General features: G+C 39.2%; 1 protein-coding gene across 2 annotated transcripts; it reads left to right on the top strand.

Annotated features, from left to right (window-relative positions):
* The first annotated feature begins 3,571 nt into the window (after positions 1 to 3,571).
* LOC110882511 (O-acyltransferase WSD1) lies at positions 3,572 to 9,735 on the top strand. Of its 2 annotated transcripts, XM_022130511.2 has the most exons (6): positions 3,577 to 4,418; positions 6,185 to 6,257; positions 6,353 to 6,420; positions 7,170 to 7,379; positions 8,801 to 8,938; positions 9,455 to 9,735. In XM_022130511.2, the coding sequence occupies exons 1-6, from the start codon at positions 3,681 to 3,683 to the stop codon at positions 9,611 to 9,613; spliced, it is 1,386 nt and encodes a 461-aa protein (XP_021986203.1). In that variant the 5' UTR covers positions 3,577 to 3,680; the 3' UTR covers positions 9,614 to 9,735. The 2 variants fall into 2 exon arrangements, with proteins under 2 accessions (XP_035834796.1, XP_021986203.1); XM_035978903.1 differs by lacking the exons at positions 6,185 to 6,257; positions 6,353 to 6,420 and having other exon boundaries at positions 3,572 to 4,418.
* The last annotated feature ends 9,605 nt before the right edge of the window (positions 9,736 to 19,340 follow it).

The raw sequence follows: 19,340 nt of genomic DNA, 5'->3' as shown, positions 1-19,340 counted from the left end.
ACTTTTAAAACATATTTTATCTTTATGTTCCTATAATACATTTGATTATTTGTTACAGTAAATGTCACGGAATTTACATACAAGATATACACACTTTAAGTGGAGTATTATATTTTTTTGCATTTCTTTTGAACGACTAATAGTGTATAACTCCTACTAAGAGCCCACGGGGCGGTACGTGATAATATCACGGAAACAAAAGTTCAACGCGTTATATTGTATTTTTCCACCCCCACAACAAAGTTTCACGCGTTATATTTTCCACGAAATCCATTTTTGTTATTTTCTTCACTCGTTATGGTTTTTTTTTGTGAGTGTAATTGTTGGTTGGGGGGAAATTGTTGGGTGTGGTGGTGAGTGATGATCACCCCCACTAAAAAAAGGTTGTGAGTGATGGAAAAATGGTTAATGACATGGCGAAACTTGATTGGTGCTTGTAAGTGATATAATTCTATCACTAGTGACCACCCCCTCCCCTAACTACTAAATTTATATACTATAAATAAGTAACTTTCCTATGCATATAGTGTTGTACTATATGCTTTGGGTACTTTTCAAAAAAAAGTTACAATTTTAGTTTTAACCTAAATTTTTAAATCTTTTACAATTTTAACTTTACAAAATTGTAACCTTTTACTTTAAAGTCAAAATTTTTCTTATTTTACAATTTAACTTCACAACTTTTTTACATTCAACTTTGTTCTCTTATACTTTTCATCTTTCACAAATTTTCGTTTTAGGTTTCGTACTAAATTCTGTGAGCTACCACAGAGCAACGTGTGTGTGGTTCAACGTTTTTACGTTTCGTTCATAATTTTGCGAGTTAACACGGCGCAACGTCCATGTGTAGTTCAAGGTTTTACATCTATTGTTTTTCATTTCATAGGTTTGTCGCAACGCATGAGTCATTTATCGACTTTGTTATTTTTTATATGTTCTGTCTTTCGGTTTCTTGCAATTTTAACCTCACAAAAATGATTTTTTACCTTTTTAACCCAACATTTTTTATCTTTTGGAATTGAACCTCATAACGTTTTTACTTTCAATTTTGGTCTCCTATACTTTTCATCCATTCCAAATTTTCGTTTACGTTTCGTACTAAATTATGCGAGTTAACACAGCGCAACATGCGTGTGTTATTCAACGTTTATACGTTTTGTTCATAATTTTGCGAGTTAACACGACGCAATGCCCATGTGTTCAACGTTTTTACGTCTAATTTTTCTCATTTGACAGGTTCGTCGCAACACATGGGTCCTAGATCGACTTAGTTATTTTTTTAAATGTTCTACATTACGGTCTATCGCTTCGTTTTAACACGCCACAACTTCAGCGTTGATAGTTGTTGACGGTTACGTGGCATTGGTGCTATTTGACATGCTTTTACGCCCCGCCGCAACGCGCGGGTGTTTAATTCTAGTTATCCTAATTTATCACCATTGATTGAAATTCAATCTAACACACATCAAGATTGTATATTTCAAAATATTCACAATAATAGGAAAACATAAAGTCGGTACATGAACATATACTAATACACAACTACATAAGACTGCGGGGTATGGGGCGGGGGTTTGGGCGTGGGTGGGCTGAAAACGCCCAAGCCACCACCTCGGGTGGGCATGGGTTTGGGCGTGGCCCCTTTTTCGTGGGTTTCAAGCCGGGCGTGGGGCGGTCTGGCCAAGCTGACATGGCGGGTTGTGAATGGCCAAACTAGGCTAGCCGTTGGGCTATTTTAAGAAAAAAAAAATTCTTCCTTTATAAATACTTTACAATATTTATCATTTTTCTCACACAAAATCAAACACATAAAACACAATCTCGCCATGAGTTCTTCAAGTTATACTGAATCGTCATCATCATCTAACGATGGGGCGGAAATATTTCTACAAACGATCGCGACGGTGGTGAAAGTTATCGTTGAAAACGAAGAGGAGGAGGAAGAGAGTCAACAACCTAAACGCAGAAGAAGGTACATCGCTCGTGAACGGGTTACCGCTAACGATTTGTTGGTAAGTGATTACTTCTCAGCTGAACCTAAGTATGATGAAAAAATGTTTAGGCGCCGTTTTCGTATGAGTAGAAACTTATTTTTAAGGATATCTAGAGATCTTGAGGAGAAGTATGTTTATTTTCAACAAAAACCCGATGTAACCGGGCAATTAGGATTTACTACGTGGCAAAAGGTCACGGCCGCACTTAGGCAGTTAGCGTACGGCAATAGTTCGGACATTATGGATGACTATTTAAAAATGTATGCACGTGTAGCTAGAGAAAGTCTTCACAACTTTTGTTCGTGTATTCTAGAACTCTATAGGAAAAGATATTTGAGAAAGCCCTCGTTCAGTGACGTGCAACAATTATTGGAACATCACGCAGATTATCATGGGCTACCCGGGATGCTAGGTAGTTTAGATTGTATGAAATGGGCTTGGGAACTTTGTCCTACCCAATGGCAAGGCGCTCACACGAGTGGATTTCACGGGAGTCCAGTCATCATGCTTGAAGTGGTTGCGTCCCAAGATCTTTGGATATGGCATGCGTTCTTCGGTATGCCAGGTTCACATAATGATATTACCATCATAAACCACTCGCCCCTTTTCAATGATCGAATAAATGGTATAGGACCCAAAGGAACTTTCTTTGTAAACGGGGTTGAGTACGTGTATGGGTACTACCTAGTTGATGGGATTTACCCAGAGTGGGGGGTTTTTGTAAAATCATTCACAAAACACGGTACGACAGATCCAAAGAGATTAAAGTTTAACAGGGTACAGATGGCTGCACGTAAAGACGTCGAGCGAGCATTCGGTGTTTTGAAGAAAAGGTGGCGAATATTACAAATGCCTTGTCGACTATTGGACAAGAATCAGATTGGAAACGTGATGTACACATGTATCATTCTTCACAACATGATTTTGGAGGACGAAGGTAGAGCGGTCGTTACCCACTATGATAACGATGATTCCCAACCAGGTAACATAACAGACCAAGATAAAGCGGTTAATGAATTTTGGATCAAGTCAAGGGATATACATCACAACCTTCGATCTGATTTGGTGGGACATGTTTCAACGATTCCTGGGTTCGAAACCGACGAAGACGACGAAGACGACGAAGAATGATTGTTTTTTATTTTAATAATTATTATGTTTGTTTATGTATTTAAAAAAAAATTATGTTTTTTTTTATGTTTTTAATTAATTTAAATATATATTAAAAAAAATGATGATGTGGCTAGGCCACGCCGGCCCAACCCACACCCAACCCAAGCCCCACCATACCCCATTAAAACTTGGGTTTGGGTTAACATCCACGTATCAGCAATTGCCCCAACCCAAGGCCCACCATACCCCGCAGTCTAAAGTATAAATTGATGTGACATAGTTAGGTGCTACGGAACCTAAAAAATGTTTGCTGAATAGCTTGTCAAATTGATGAAGAGGGTTTCTATGATTGTTCCTCTTCATATTTAGCAAAAAAGAAGAAACCTAGATTAAAGCTAAACCTAAAGTGCAAGCTTTTGTACATTTTCTGAACTCGCAGGATCTGACTGTAATAAATTGAATCAAAAGGGTTGGTGGTTGTAATTATTAACGTCTTCAAAAACACCAATAAACACCATACAACATTACAAAACAGCAACACACAACATAGCTAGTGCAAGCTACGCTACTAAAATGTTCCAGGAGTACAAAGAAGAACCTCTAACACCGGCCGGCCGGTTGTTTATCCAACCGGAGACAAACATCTCCGTCATTTGCTGTTTAGGCACTCATGAACCTCTCCGAATCGATGCCATCAAATCCGTTATCGCGGATTCGATGCTAGCAAAGCACCCTCGGTTATCCAGCATTCTGGTCGTCGATAAAAACGGCCACGAATACTGGCGAAAAACCGAGATCGACATGAACCGACATATCATCTTCCACAATGATCCCATTGAAGGGGCCAAAGATGACCAAGATGCAGCCAATATTCTCATGGCTGATCTTGCTGTGTCGGTTCCATTTGAAACCGACAAGCCTTTGTGGGAACTTCATTTGTTGATTTCTCATAAATGTGCCGTCATTCGAGCGCATCATGCGCTTGGTGACGGTGTTTCCTTGCTATCTTTTTTCTTGGCAATGTGTCGAAAAGCCGACGATCCGGAGAAAATGCCGAGCATGAATCCGGTTGTTGTTACTAGAAGCAACGGTGGTGGGGAGGCCATTGGAGGGATATTGTGGAGGTTGTTGAAGTTGGTGTGGTTCACGGTGGTGTTTGTGGTGGATTTTATAGCTAGGGTTTTGTGGGTTCGGGATGAGACGACGGTGGTTAGTGGCGGAGCTGGGGTGGAGCTTTGGCCAAGGAAGTTGGTGACCGCAAGGTTTTTGATTGACGACATGAAGATTGTCAAGAAATACATCCCGAATACAGTAAGTTTGTCATTTTAAACTTAGATCATTTCAACTAATCAAGATATTTAAACTAAGGTACTATGGTTTTTATCAAGATTTTGTTTTTTAGTTTAACTACCAATGTACTTTGGATTTTTGTCAGTCTTATAATAAGAGACACACAGTACAGCTATTTAAAGTGATACTAGAAAAATGAAGAAAATGAATATCTTTTATGGTATGTTAATATTATACTTTAAATTATGTTAATATTATACTTTAAATATATTGTTTCTAAAGTAAAAAAAAAGTATGACTTTTATAGCATTGTTATGAAGTATACTTCAATTCCAAAAGCACATGTTATTCTGTACGTTTAATTAGTGAAATTAGCACTGTAATTTGACGAGAATTCACTCGGTATTGTTTCGATTTATTATGATACTGAATTTACTAGAAAAAAAAAATAAATAATGGTATATTGAAATCTGATAATAATAATAATAATACTGGCACCGACGTTGTTTAATCGGAATCAGTTCGGTTCGTCATAGTACCGATTCGGTACTGACACCCATATAGCTTACAATACAAAAAAAAATACTTAAATTGAATACAACCATAGTACCGGTAATACCGATACCAAATACTGTTCGTCAGTATCGGTTCCGTTCGATTTAGTTTGTCGAGTTATTGGTACGGTACCAACACTTGTATAGATCACAATACCAAAAAACCCTTTTTTTGAACATGGCTCTTTTCTCAACAAAAAATAAAACCAGAATATGAAGAAAAAATGTCCGTAAATTGTGGAAAGGGTTAATGATGCATGTATTTTAGGGTTAGTGTATATTTCTCTGCTAAATTAAAAGTAGGTTTTAGATGGTTGTTTTGGTGGTTTGAACACAACATTATAATCGCCCAGTTCGTTTATTCATCAACCTGAATAACTTAGAGACACTAATGATTGTTAAACACATTGTTGTAATTGGTTTACGAGCCATGTTGTAACTAGCTATAGTCTGTTAATTAACCGTACAACTTGACGTGCTGTTATAATTGGTTTACTCGTCATGTTATAACTAATTTAAATGCATCTCTAAGTAATTGTACAACGCAGGGGCAGATCTAATAAGGGCTCAGAGGGTGCCCGAGATACCGCTCAACTTTCTTGGTGAAATACAAAATATCCTTAAATGTAGGGTTAAAAAATCTCTGTACTATGAATGTACCGTAAAAAAAATTTAAGATACCTCTGAATTTTTCTTTTAGATCCGTCACTTGTACAACTTCACGCAACATTATAGTTGCAGTGCAACAAACTTAAAAAAAGACGACACTTTTAATATAACAATATTGTATGGAAATTGTTTATAAATTCTCGTATTTATAGTATATTTATAAAAAACCAAATAATATTTATAGTATTTAAAAAAAACAAATAATTAATAAGATTATAAAAGTTATTTTGTTCAAAAATGGTAGAAACTAAATTCAAACATTATTTTCTCTTTTTTTCCCTTTTATTAACTCATGTACATCTCTACGTTATATACACTTTTATCATCTCCTCAATTTAAATAAAAAAAGTTTGCTGATTATATATATAAGGAAAATTTATATATGCAGATGTCATTTTAGTTTATTTTGTTTAGAAAACAACATAAATATTTAACATTTGCTGGTAGCTCCATGTTTCTGGGAATTATTATCGCCTGTATTATTGCAAGAGAAAAACGTTTCACTTTAAAACAAAGTTAATGATCTTTAGTATTATTGTTGACACATATAATATGTTCATGCAGACAATAAATGACGTTCTGTTTGGCATAATTTCATATGGGTTATCAAAATATCTGGACAATCGATCTTCAAAACGTAAGCACTTCAACTTATTTCTTTTAATTGTGTGTCGGAGAAGACATAGTTGCCAAATAATTTGCTAATAATGAGTTTTAAACCGTCCATTCTAGCTTTACGTGAAGGTTTGCGAATGAGTGGAGTAGCCATGGTCAATCTACGACCGCAACGAGGATACCAGGTCAATTATGATTTCTCACATGGTCTCCCTTTGGTCTATCTGAATATGTCAAACAAGCGGAATTAAATGTTAAATGCTTTTTTGAAATTAACAAGTATTAAGCACCTGCCACCAATACTGAACTTGTGGCGTGTTAATGCAAATAACTTAGACTGAAACATAAAACATAGAAAAGAATAACTAAGTTGATCAAGGACTCATGCATTGCGATATAACCTATCAAACGTGAAATTTAAACGACGTAAAAACGTTGTACCACACACACGTTGCGCCGTGTAACTCACAAAATTTAAACGGAACGTAAAACGAAAAAAAATGCGTAAGATGAAAAGTATATGAGACCAAAGTTGGAAGTACAAAAGTAGTGATTTTAAATTGTAAAAGATGAAAGTTTTGGTGTTATAAGTTAAAAAAATAATTTTAGGTTAAAAATGAAAAATTATTTAAAAAAAAACTCTCAAAGCATGAGATACACCCCTCTATGCACGTAGATGTTGTAAATTTAAAGTATGTAAATGTGGAAGGTTTGGAATAGGGGGTTTGAAAATTTCAGAGGACACCACATCGCTCATGTTGTGGGTCCTCTTATAGGTTGTAATGGGTGACCAAATGTTAAATGAGTTTGAATCGAAACAAATCTTTCTAGGATGGGTCAGAAAGGCTTTGTGACCTTGATCCTAAGACATTTGTTAAAATCACTAAAATTGAAGTTCTAATTACAATAAACTGAAAAATATTTAATTTTTCAGGATCTGGAAGAGTTGATGAGGGATCCAAAAGCAGGGTGGGGAAACAAATTTGGTATGTTGGTGTTGCCCACATACTACCACAAAAGTGGGTCGGATCCATTGGAATATTTGAGGAGGGCAAAGGCCATGATTGACCAGAAAAAGTCCTCTTTAGAGAGCTTTTTTTCCTACAAATTTGGTTACTTGATCATGTCCATCCTGGGTGCAAAGGTGAATTCTCTTGGTATTTACATTATTATTACAAAATTTATTATCTGGTACTTGTTACTTTGACCTGATCACGTGATATTTAATTACCAAATTTATGGTACTATCCATCACCGCCAAATTATATGCATATAGAAATAATCATTGAGTCTCATGTATAGGACATTTTTCGTTCAAAACATATACAAGACATGTTATACATGATGCAAATTTGCTTTTTCTATCTCAGTATCAAAGTTCAAACAGACTTCTTCAAAACGAGAAACCTTCTATAAGTCATTTTAACCATATTTATTAGGAATAAAAATGAGACGCGTATTGGTAATCTCAATCTTACACCCGATAGTAAAACCATGTCACATATTCAATCCCAAAGACAAAAGAAAATAAAACTAAAATAAACTGTTTACGAGTAAAATGCGTAATTGCACAGGTGTCACCTATTAGCATATTTGTAAAAAATTTTAAAACTAATCTCATACAAGGTCCCATAATGGAATACGTTTCCCTTTACTTGTCAAGAATGTTTTGGGTTTGCCGGAGTTAAAATCTCTACATTTTGATGACCCGTGGTATGTAGAATGAGTAAAACTGTAAAAGCTCTTCATGATCCTATATCAAAACAAAACAAATATTAGACCACTCGTAGTCGATGAAATTTGGGGCGTTTTTTATAAAAGCACGCCCACCCAACCGCCCCCGGGGCGTTTTTGAACAAAAAAATGGTTTTGGCGTTTTTTTTCAACGTCCTGCTTCAATTCTTTTGGCCAATCACATGTTTCCACGCTTTTGAACAAAAAATTGGTTTTGACGTTTTTTTTTTCAATGTCCTGCTTCAATTCTTTTGGCCAATCACCTGTTTCCACGCTTCATTTGTACAATAACATTTTTATGATTTTCTTTTTATTTAATTCTATTACACCATAATGTCCGCATCCCCACTACACCCATTTTATGTCTCATAATGTTCCATTGCTGATTGAGCTGTCACATGGCACAAAACGCCTAAAAGTAGAGGCATTACCGCTACACATGGTCTTAGCATCATTATTGCAAGCCTTGCTATAACACAATCCCAAGCATTGAAGAAATCATTAATGGTAGTAACTTTATTATATATATAAGTTTCATTATTATAAGCCTTGCTATAATCGTTGTATAATAATTATTATTAGTACTGTGAGTCGTGAAATATAAGTTTCACATCTAAAACAAAATCATAGAACTAGTAAAATATCGACCAGACCATACCAAATTACCAATACCTTTTTATTTCATTTTGATTTCGCTTTTTATTTTTTCTCTAACTGTGAATTAATGTGAAAAAACTTCACAATTATTGTTTATTACTTTGTGTTGAGCATCTTTATCTTTATTTGAATATGAGATTTATGAGTAATACTAACTATTTTATTTAATTTCAGTATGCAAGCCTATTAAATTACAGAATTCTATGCAACACAACGTTTACAATTTCAAACGTTGTTGGTCCAAAAGAAAAACTTACGTTCGCAGGCCATCCCGTGGACTACATCAAAACAACCTCATCAAGCTTACCACATGTACGTACTATTCTTAGAAGTTGAGGCTAATACATCATCACACTAAGAATGTGAACAAGCCGAGCTACTCGTAACATCGTATCAATAAAAGCTAGAATCAATAAGAGCTTATTCAAGCTCAAGCCTGAGCCCGAGCTTAATAAAGGTCATTTAAGAAATCAGCTCAATCCTGAGTTTCACATATTAAGCTAGCCTATTATTTATATAATTTTTATTTAATACATTAAATATATGCTATTACATAAAATAATAAAATATGATAAAAATAACTAAATAATATATATTGTGATATATTAAAATTATAAATATATATAAAAATAGATATAGATATTGAAACAGGATGAGACTGAGCTTGAAAAAGTAGTCACGATGAGCTCGATATAAGATATAGAACTTTAAATGATCTGAGCTCGAGCTTAGGTGAGCTCGGGCTTGATTAGGCATGTTTACACCCCCTACCCATATGCATGAACCTTGTATAAATTGTGTAAACTTTTTCATTTTGTGTGTACGTAGGCGATTACAATGCACATGGTGAGCTATGCAGGAACAGCCTACATGCAGATCCTGGTGGCAAAGGATCTTGTTCATGACCCTGAAGTTTTAGCCAAATGTTTGGAAGACGCAATGCTCGAGATGAAAGAAGCAGCGTTGCCCAAGATCAAGAGAAAGTAAATTCAATAAATGTAAGAAGAGACAGATAAACCGGAAAATACAAAACTTCAAAGCAAAACCTGCCGGTTATATATTGTTTACTGAATTATTTATATTTCTAAGGGGAATTTTTATTTTATTTATGTTTGGGTATTGTTCTTGGAGGCTATTTAAGCATATGTGAACCGTCTAATTCGGTAGTGAATAGTGATGATGATCTTTTTGCTTTACGTTTAGTAATCATGGATATCCGTTTTGTACTTATATTTTTATTCCAAAGCGGTGACAAAGTGTTAGATATGTTAAACCGGTTAAAAAAGTTAAATTGATAAGATGATTTTTTTTTTTATGATAATTAGTATTAGGGCAAACAATTTTTAACTAGTTATATCCTCGCTCCATGACGGGGATGAACATGATTTTTAACAAAAATAAAATAGAAACGTAGACGAGTCACATCAATATAAAAATGTGTTTCATTTAAATAAAATTAAAAAACTAAAAATAAACTCATCTATCTCTTATACTAAAGCAAAATAGTGTTTGACTATTTGACTTTGATGTGCCTATTCTCGTTGGCCAGAGAATTGATATTTGAGCGTCATTTTGCTTCTTTCTACCTACGGTCTTCTTCAATTTTGGTAACCTAATCAATTCTCTCAATCAGTGGAAGGCAAATTGATTTCTCTTTAAATCTCAGAACCTAATCAAATTGATTTCTTTCACCCACATTCAATTTCACAAACCCTAAATCTCATCTACGGCTTCATCTGTAGCGATTGTACCTGGCCATACCCACTTCAGAAATCCCTAAAACTCAATCATTCGAACTCTCATCTAGGTATGTTTTCTTTGATTTTTATGATGTAATCTGATTAGAGCATGGCCGATTCTCATTTTCATTAAAATCTTCAATTGCATATTTTCTGATTACTTCAGTTCAGATGGCGTCTTTGTGCGATTCTCATCCAGGCAATTCTCATAAACCCTAATTCAAAACCAGTCGAATCTGCTCCATGTATGTTTACTCTTAAAATTCTTTGATTCTACAATATTTTTCTGTTCGTTTTTTCATTTTGTCCATGTATGTGTATGTATGTATAGATATGTGGAACTAATCATTGATATGCATATAGATTTGTGGGAGTTGTGAAATTAATTGTGAGTGTAGGCATTCAACGATTTTAATCGTGTCAGGAGACCTGTTTCTTCTCACAAGGCGAATGAATCTTCAATTCATGTTTAAATGTTCATCCAGGTTTGATTCCGTGTTGAATTGACGATTTTTTTCTGAAAAATTGTTGATGTTTATCGATATTTTTTTATTTGTTTTTGTGTTATTGAACTTCTGTTATTTTGTTTGGATTTTGGAAATGCAGCACATCCAAATGCTCCCCTAATCAGACGTTCGGTGAAGATACTTTGTAAAGTTGTTACGGTCCAGTTGAAGGTACGGTTGTTGATGATGTAAAGTTGACTTAAAATTGACTTTGATTTTGTGTTATGTTGGTTAGTTAAATTAATTGAATTTTTTGTGTGTGTGTATAGGCGGAACCAGATATGTCACACCCCAACCGATGGCGGAATCATCGGGGCATGACACTGAGCGAAACAGATTGTCCAGAAGTTTCCATAACAACTATCATCACTATTCAGTTTAAATAACACGTCCCATACCGTGTCCCAAATAACAAACAAATTATTACAGATAACAACCACTCAAGTATTCTGTTCCGACAACTCAGATTTTAAATAAAATAAATAAATATTGTTCAAAGGCTCCTAAGGACCCAGCCTGACAAGATCTACAAACAACTATGCTCTAGTTGCTCTTTCCTGACAGACAACTATTTTTTTGGGGGCCTCTAGAGCTTTATTCTAGCCTCGCTTTCCTAGCAAGCAAACATCTTAAACACCTGTCACATACGTTAAAATAATGTCAATACATAAAATATAAATGTGAGCATACAAGTTTGATAATAGTATATAGAGTTCGAATAGTTTACGCATAACCAGCACGTACACAGAGGAAAACGAAGCATGTTATTATCCACATAGACCTATCGATACCAGTGACTGCGGGTTGACTGTCCGAGACAGTTCGCAATACATGATTACCACCGTAATCCATGCAAGTAATTGTCCTTAACAACCCCCGTGTGAACGGGTGCTGAGACCAAACTATAGTACTACGTCGTTAAGGCAGGTAGACAACATTCCACGTGTAAACACAATCAACAAGCATTCATTTAGTCACGTAATACATGCATATTGGTTAGCGTTCAAATAACTTGAGTAGTGTGATCGAATGTGTTTTGATATAAGTAACGTATGTAACACCCAAAAGTGCTGAAAGCAAAAAGGGATCGAGTATACTCACAGCGATTGATTGATGGATTGAAGGGAGCGCTTAAGAGTAGGGTTAGCCTGAACAGTTCGATAGCATAACGATGAATACACGTAGAATGGAAAACAAGTGTAAGTGGGTCGAACAGCCTGGTCGATCGAACAGCAGGTTCGATCGGACGGGTTGTTCGTTCGGCTGGAAGGTCCGCTCGGACAGTCTGTTCGATCGGCCGGTAGGCTCGATCGGCTGGACTGTTCGAGTGGATTGTTTCTTCCTTTGAGTAGGATGTGTTTGTGTATGATGGTTTGACCTTTTGAAGTTTTCGTTGTAGTATTTGAGAACACTGAAGTGTTCTTACCTTTCAGGTCGATCGATCGATCGAGCGGTCTATTCGATCGGCCGGCTTAACCAATTGGTTAGGAACTTCAGTAGTAGTCCTCAGCAGGATGTCACTCGATCGAACAGCATACTCGATCGAACAGCATGCTCGATCGGGTGGCATTCCATTACGCCGAACGAATTGAAAATCTATTAAGGGTTGAAGCATAGTATCTCATGATCCGATGAGTAATGTTATCAAACAGCTCGTTCGATCGAACATCACCTCGTTCAATACTATACTTCATAAAAATTGTCAAAATGTGGGGCCATATGCTAGCCGATCGGCTGGCCTGGTCGATCGGCTGACATGTCCGATCGGTTGGGCTGTTCGTTCGGACAGCCTAACCGTTCGGACAGCATCCTGACCTGGTCGGCCTGTTCGTCTAACACTTGGCTGTTTTGGTTATTTGATGTTATATTGAGGTAGTTTGATAACGAGCTGAACCATGGAACCTTCGTTCTTACTTGTTTCCCCTGCTCGGACAGGAACCACCCAAATCCGGCCAGTGAACGGTTCGGAACGGTTAGCTCAACGTTTACCCGAAATCGGTGAACCTCGTTGATAGAATCCGAATCTTGAACCACTCATCCACTGGAATGTCTGGTGAGTTGACTCAAGCTCCGTTTCTACCGGTTTGAAGGCATTGAGTGTAAAAGAGTTGAAAGAGAGTTGGAAATCTTCCTTTCAATCCTTTACATCATGTAAATGTTTAGATCTTTCACGGATCTTAGCTTATTTATGTGGAAATCGGTTAGATCCGAGCTATTCATGGTAGATTAAGGCCAAAACATGATGTTCTTGAAGAACACCATGATGACATCATCCTAGAATGCTTAGATCTTGATGATTTCACGGTTTGAAATCAAAATTCGAAAGATAGAAAGGTGTAGGAGCATGTTTTGATCAAGAAAGTACAAGATTTGGGAGGAATACTTAACGAAATTGGAAGAAATCTGAGAAAAGGTGAGGAGCACAAGCTGGTCGGTCAGAGAGTTTCCAAAAGTGGAAAGAATGACAATGACACCTCTATTTATAGGCTCCAAAAGAGGAAAGGGCTGGCCGATCGGCCAGGCATCCCGATCGGACAGCCTGCTCGATCGGACAGTCTGTCCGATCGGCTGGGCTGTTCGATCGGCTGACAGCCTGATCGATCCACAGCCTGGTTCGAGTGTTCGGTGCGACGATTTTTGATATTTTGATTTCGATTGAAGACGATACGAGTACGATAGAGTTTCCTATTCAAATTACTTTCAGTCCCAACTACTATATCTAACATACAATCATCTATACTTCACCCTATTCTTACGTTACCATTCGTCATAATTCGATTTCGATTGCATTCGATTTGAGTTTCGAGTTTCGATTCGAGTTTCGATTGATCATCACACAAAACATAGAGTAAACACGCACAGGTAACACATAAGGCACACACACACGTATAACAACAACCAAAGTTCGCGTAATTCGAGATTCGAGTTCGATAATGGTTAGATCGGTTTGATTACTGATTAGTTGACTTTATCGCATTGTTACTTCCTACTATTCACAGTCGTAAATCGGTTCGCGTTGATTAAACATTCGATTACTTCGATTCATTCTGATTAATGACACTTACTCCACATAATACAAGTAAAACTTAAAATAGACTATTTACAGTCAAAGAAGTCAAAGTTGACTTGGACTTTGACTTTGACTTTGACTTTGACATTCGAAAACACGGGGTGTTACAGCCTCCCCTTGTTTAGGGAATTTCGTCCCGAAATTAGGCTCGAAGCTGCACATCACCGTGAATTACCAATTTGACGCTCCAGATCTTCATTTGAACAACTGCGGGTACTTGGCCTTCATGTCGCTTTCGAGTTCACAAGAGAACTCCGCGCCTCGTTTGCCTTCCCATCGGACTTTCATGATAGGGATGCGCGAGCGCCTGAGTTGCTTGGTTTGGCGATCCATGATTTCGACAGGCTTTTCCACGAAGTGTAGCGTTTCGTTGACCTGAAGATCATCGAGGGGTACAATCAGATCATGATCAGCTAGGCATTTTCAGAGGTTCGACACATGGAAAGTTGGGTGGACGTTACTAAGTTCCTCCGGTAGTTCGAGTCTGTAGGCGACTTTTCCGATCCTTTCCAGAATCTTAAAAGGTCCAACATATCGAGGCGCTAGTTTCCCTTTCTTGCCTAATCTGACCACACCCTTCCAAGGTGACACCTTTAGGAGTACGTAGTCGCCAACTTCAAATTCAAGGGGCTTGCGTCTTCTATCGGTGTAACTTTTCTGTCTATCCCTGGCTTTCGACAAGTTATCTCGAATCTGGAGGATTTTGTCAATCGTTTCTTGCAGTAACTCGGGACCGGTTAATTGCGAATGACCGATCTCGTGCCACACAATAGGCGAACGACATCTTCTTCCATATAAAGCCTCGAATGGTGCCATTTGTGTGCTGGCATGATAGCTGTTGTTGTACGAGAATTCGACTAACGGCAGGTATTTGTTCCAACTACCACCGAAGTCTATGACACACGCTCGGAGCATGTCCTCAAGAGTACGGATCGTTCTTTCAGTCTGTCCGTCAGTTTGAGGATGGAATGCAGTACTCAGGTTAAGCGACGTACCAAGAGCCGCTTGAAACGTTTCCCACAATCGCGAAGTAAACCAAGCATCACGGTCTGAAATGATGTCACGAGGCGTACCATGATTACAAATGATCTCGTCGGTGTAGATTCGGGCTAGTCTTTCTACCTTGTAGTCTTCCCGTATTGGCAAAAAGTGAGCTGATTTGGTCAGACAATCAACTATAACCCAAATGTTGTCGTGACCTGATGGCGCGGGTGGAAGTTTGGTTATGAAATCCATAGCTATACTTTCCCACTTCCATATAGGGATTGGAGGTTGTTCGAGTAAGCCAGAAGGTCGTTGATGTTCAGCCTTAACTCTCGCATAAGTCAGGCAACTTCCAACATAGAGGCCGATATCCGGTTTCATACCCGACCACCAGTACTAGTAACGAAGATCCTGGTACATTTTATCGGCACCAGGATGAATAGAGTAACGGGATATGTGGGCTTCGTTCATTATAATCTTTCGCAAATCTGTCCGCTTAGGGATCCAAATTCGGTCCAGATAATAGAAAATCCCATCTACTTTGCTTACAAGCTGAGCTCCATCGTGATAGATTCTCTCCTTCTTCAAAGTACGTTCATTAAAACAGGCATGCTGGGCTTTGCGGATGAGAGCTTCGAGATTGCGCTGGGCTTGGGTATTGCGAATACTGAGAAAATAACTCTGTCTACTGAGTGTGTCGGCTACAACGTTTGCCTTGCCCGGGTGATAACGAATCACACAGTCGTAATCGCTAAGAAGTTCTACCCATCGGCGTTGATGCATGTTAAGTTCTTTCTGATTAAAGATGTGTTGTAAACTCCTGTGATCGGTGAAGATCGTACACTTGGTACCATACAGGTAGTGTCGCCAAATATTCAATGCAAAAACAACTGCGCCTAGCTCGAGATCGTGGGTTGTATAGTTCTTCTCGTGGATTTTGAGCTGACGAGATGCGTAAGCTATAACCTTGTCCCGTTGCATGAGAACACAGCCAAGACCAAGGTTGGAAGCATCACAGTAGACAATGAAATCGTTGTTTCCATCTGGCAATATGAGAACAGGAGCATTGCAGAGCTTGCGCTTGAGGGTTTGAAAAGCAGATTCTTGTTCAGTTCCCCAAACAAAAGATCTGTCTTTATGAGTAAAAGCGGTAAGCGGCACATCGATCTTAGAGAATCCTTCGATAAATCGTCGATAATAGCCCGCTAGTCCGAGAAAAGAACGAACTTCAGACGGGTTCTTTGGCGTAATCCAGCTTTTAACTGCTTCAATCTTTGCGGGATCGATATGAATACCCTGACTATTCACGATGTGACCCAGAAACTGAACCTCCTCCAACCAGAATTCGCACTTGGAGAACTTGGCATAGAGTTGGTTCCCCTGGAGTAACTCGAGAACCAAACGTAGATGTTGCGCGTGTTCGGCTTTCAACTTGGAATAAATCAAGACATTGTCGATGAACACGATGACGAAATGGTCAAGATACGGTTTACACACGCGATTCATCAGATCCATAAAAACCGCGGGTGCGTTGGTTAAACCAAAAGGCATAACAACGAACTCATAGTGGCCGTAGCGAGTGCGAAAGGCGGTTTTGGGTATATCCTCCTCTTGTGTGCGTAGCTGTTGATAGCCTGAACGTAGATCGATCTTCGAGAAACACGATGCACCTTGTAGCTGATCAAACAAATCGTCGATTCGAGGTAGGGGATAACGGTTCTTGATGGTTAGCTTATTCAATTCCCGATAGTTAATGCACATCCTGAACAACCCATCCTTCTTCTTGACGAAAAGGACTGGCGCGCCCCAAGGAGAGGTGCTCGGGCGAATAAAGCCTTTTTCAAGTAACTCATGGAGTTGGTTTGAGAGTTCCCTCATTTCGGATGGTGCGAGTCGATAAGGGGCTTTAGCAATAGGGTTGGCTCCAGGAATAAGGTTGATACGAAAGTCGATATCACGACTTGGCGGTAGTCCGGGAAGATCATCAGGGAACACCTGAGGAAATTCACGAACAACTGGGACGTCTTTGACTTCAACCTTCTTTTTCTTTTTCTTCTCCATTACTACAGTGTTGGCCAAGAAAGCTCTGTATTCCTTGCGGAGATACTTGCTAGCTTGGATACACGACATGAGCTTGAGACCTTTCGAAGCTGTTTCACCGTATACACATAAGATATCACCATTTGCGAGCGAGAATCGAATCATCTTTTCAAAACACACAACTTCAGCATGGTTTTCGCGAAGAAAGTCCATGCCTATTATGACGTCAAAACTTCCGAGTTGCATCGGAATGAGATTAATTGGGAAGAGGTGATTGTTGAGCTCGAGGGTACAATCACGAAGAACAGAATTAACGGCAACGGTTCTTCCGGTAGCAACTTCGACCTCGAATGACGAGGGGAGATAAGAACGCTTACGACTAAGGAGCTTCTCGAATTCAAACGACACAAAGCAGTTATAGGCTCTAGTATCAAATAAACATGATGCATAAATACCATTCACAAGGAACGTACCATTAACCACGTTGTTATCAGCCTGGGCTTGACGGGCGTTGATGTTAAAGGTTCTGGCACGGGCTGCTTGTTGTTGCTGCTGAGACTGCTGCTGGGGTTCTTGTTTCACAACCCGGTTCGGGCACATGTTTGCAAAGTGGTTAGGATCACCACATGCAAAGCAGATTCGAGCATTGACCGCGGGTGCTTGAGCTGCAGGTTGGCCTTGAGGGGCTGGAAGCAGAGCTTGATGAGCGGCGGCTTAAACTGGGGCTTGACGGGGACCATAGCGACAGTTCGCAGTGAAATGCCCGTAGAGGTTGCAGTGGGCGCAGAAACGACAGGCGATTCCCACCGGATGATGGTATGAGCATGTCGGGCAGAGCGGGTGCGGACCTGTGTAAGCGCGCCTGGCTGGCGGTGCATTGATCACTTGAGCTTGTCGGTGGTGCGACTGCTGCTGAGCCTGTACGGCTTGCAGAGGAGCAGCAGTCATTGTCACAGCACAGTTCTTGCTGCTGGAGCTGTTGTTGTTGTGCTTCTTCTTTCTTCTTGATGACTTGGAGGGTTGAGCAGTGGCGGTGTCGACGGTCGATGCGGTGGTGGCTTGGTGTAGAGACTTGGTATGCTTATCCCAAAAACCAGACTTTACCTGCTTGTCACTGATCTCAGCGGCAAGCAGGTAGGTCTCTTCAATCGATGATGGCTTGGCAGCATGAATGAAATCGGCAACACAATCGGGTAGAGCTCGAACATACTTCTTGATGGCCATGTCTGACGTCTTGACCTGATCGGGATAAATGATGCTGAGCTGTTTAAAGCGTGCAGTCAAGGCAGCGTTATCTCCATCCTTTTGCTTAATGTTCCAAAACTCGTCCTCCAGCTTTTGGCGTTCATGGGGAGGGCAGAATTCGTCCATCATGATGGCTTTCAGCTCTTTCCATGTCAGCTCATAAGCTGCATCATTCCCGCATTTGTTTCGTTCGGTCGTCCACCAGTCTAGACCTCGGGACTGGAAGACGCCTGTAACATTGAGGGTGCGGAGATTTTCTGGACAGCCGCTTTGGCGCAGAGTGACTTCGATAGAATCGAACCATTGAAACATAGCTGTTGGACCATCTTCTCCGGTGAATTCCTTTGGTCCGCATGCCTTGAACTGTTTAAAGCTGAAACCAGTCTTGTTGGTATCCTTGGGAGCATTGATTCGCGACTCCTCAGACGATTTGCTGGCGTTTTCAAAGACATCGCTCACAGCTTTTGCCACACTCTTGGCAATGATAGTAGCGAGACGCCTGTCTCTCTTCTCTTGGCGAGTAAGTGGGGTTCGGTGTCCAGAGGTCGACATGGTCTGCAACAGACATTGTCGTAGGTCTCAGACACAACAATCGAATCTCACCTCACACGTCTACTACTTACTGAAGCTTAGAAATACGTCGAAACACGCATCACGTAATCACATAAGCACATAGTCACGGATTCACATAATCACAGAAGCACATAAGCATGTAGGCACGTAGAGCACAGAGACACCTAAGCACAGAAGCACATACACATTTAATCACAGAGGTAGTCAGAATACAGAAACCTATCATTCAAAGCTCGCGAGTCGTGCGTATATAGCGATCGCGTATAGTATATCGAATAGCATCGTAATATCGTATAGCATGTCGAGTATAGTATAGCGTATATCATAGCATAGTATCGTCTGAGTTCGTAACGACTTGTTAGTGTTTTGAGGTAGAAGAGCAATGCGAATCGTGTGTGTCGATCAAGTGATAGCAAAAATCGAGCGAATAATCAAAATTAAACACATAAACAGGTAAACACACTTAAAACACATAAAATCGACGAATTATCAGAGTCTGCGGTTGCGGGCTCAGAATGGAAACACATAAAATCGAGAAATAGATTGTCTGCGGCTAC

This window comes from Helianthus annuus, chromosome 10 (genome assembly GCF_002127325.2).
Source record: "Helianthus annuus cultivar XRQ/B chromosome 10, HanXRQr2.0-SUNRISE, whole genome shotgun sequence".
NCBI classification, from domain to species: domain Eukaryota; kingdom Viridiplantae; phylum Streptophyta; class Magnoliopsida; order Asterales; family Asteraceae; genus Helianthus; species Helianthus annuus.
This window is presented reverse-complemented; position numbering and strand designations above follow the sequence as displayed.

Coding starts and splice junctions, on each gene's coding strand:
- LOC110882511 (XM_022130511.2), top strand. CDS start 3,681: ATGTTCCAGGAGTACAAAGAAGAACCTCTAACACCGGCCGGCCGGTTG. Junction 4,419..6,184: donor AGAAATACATCCCGAATACA/GTAAGTTTGTCA, acceptor ATGTTCATGCAG/ACAATAAATGACGTTCTGTT. Junction 6,258..6,352: donor GGACAATCGATCTTCAAAAC/GTAAGCACTTCA, acceptor CGTCCATTCTAG/CTTTACGTGAAGGTTTGCGA.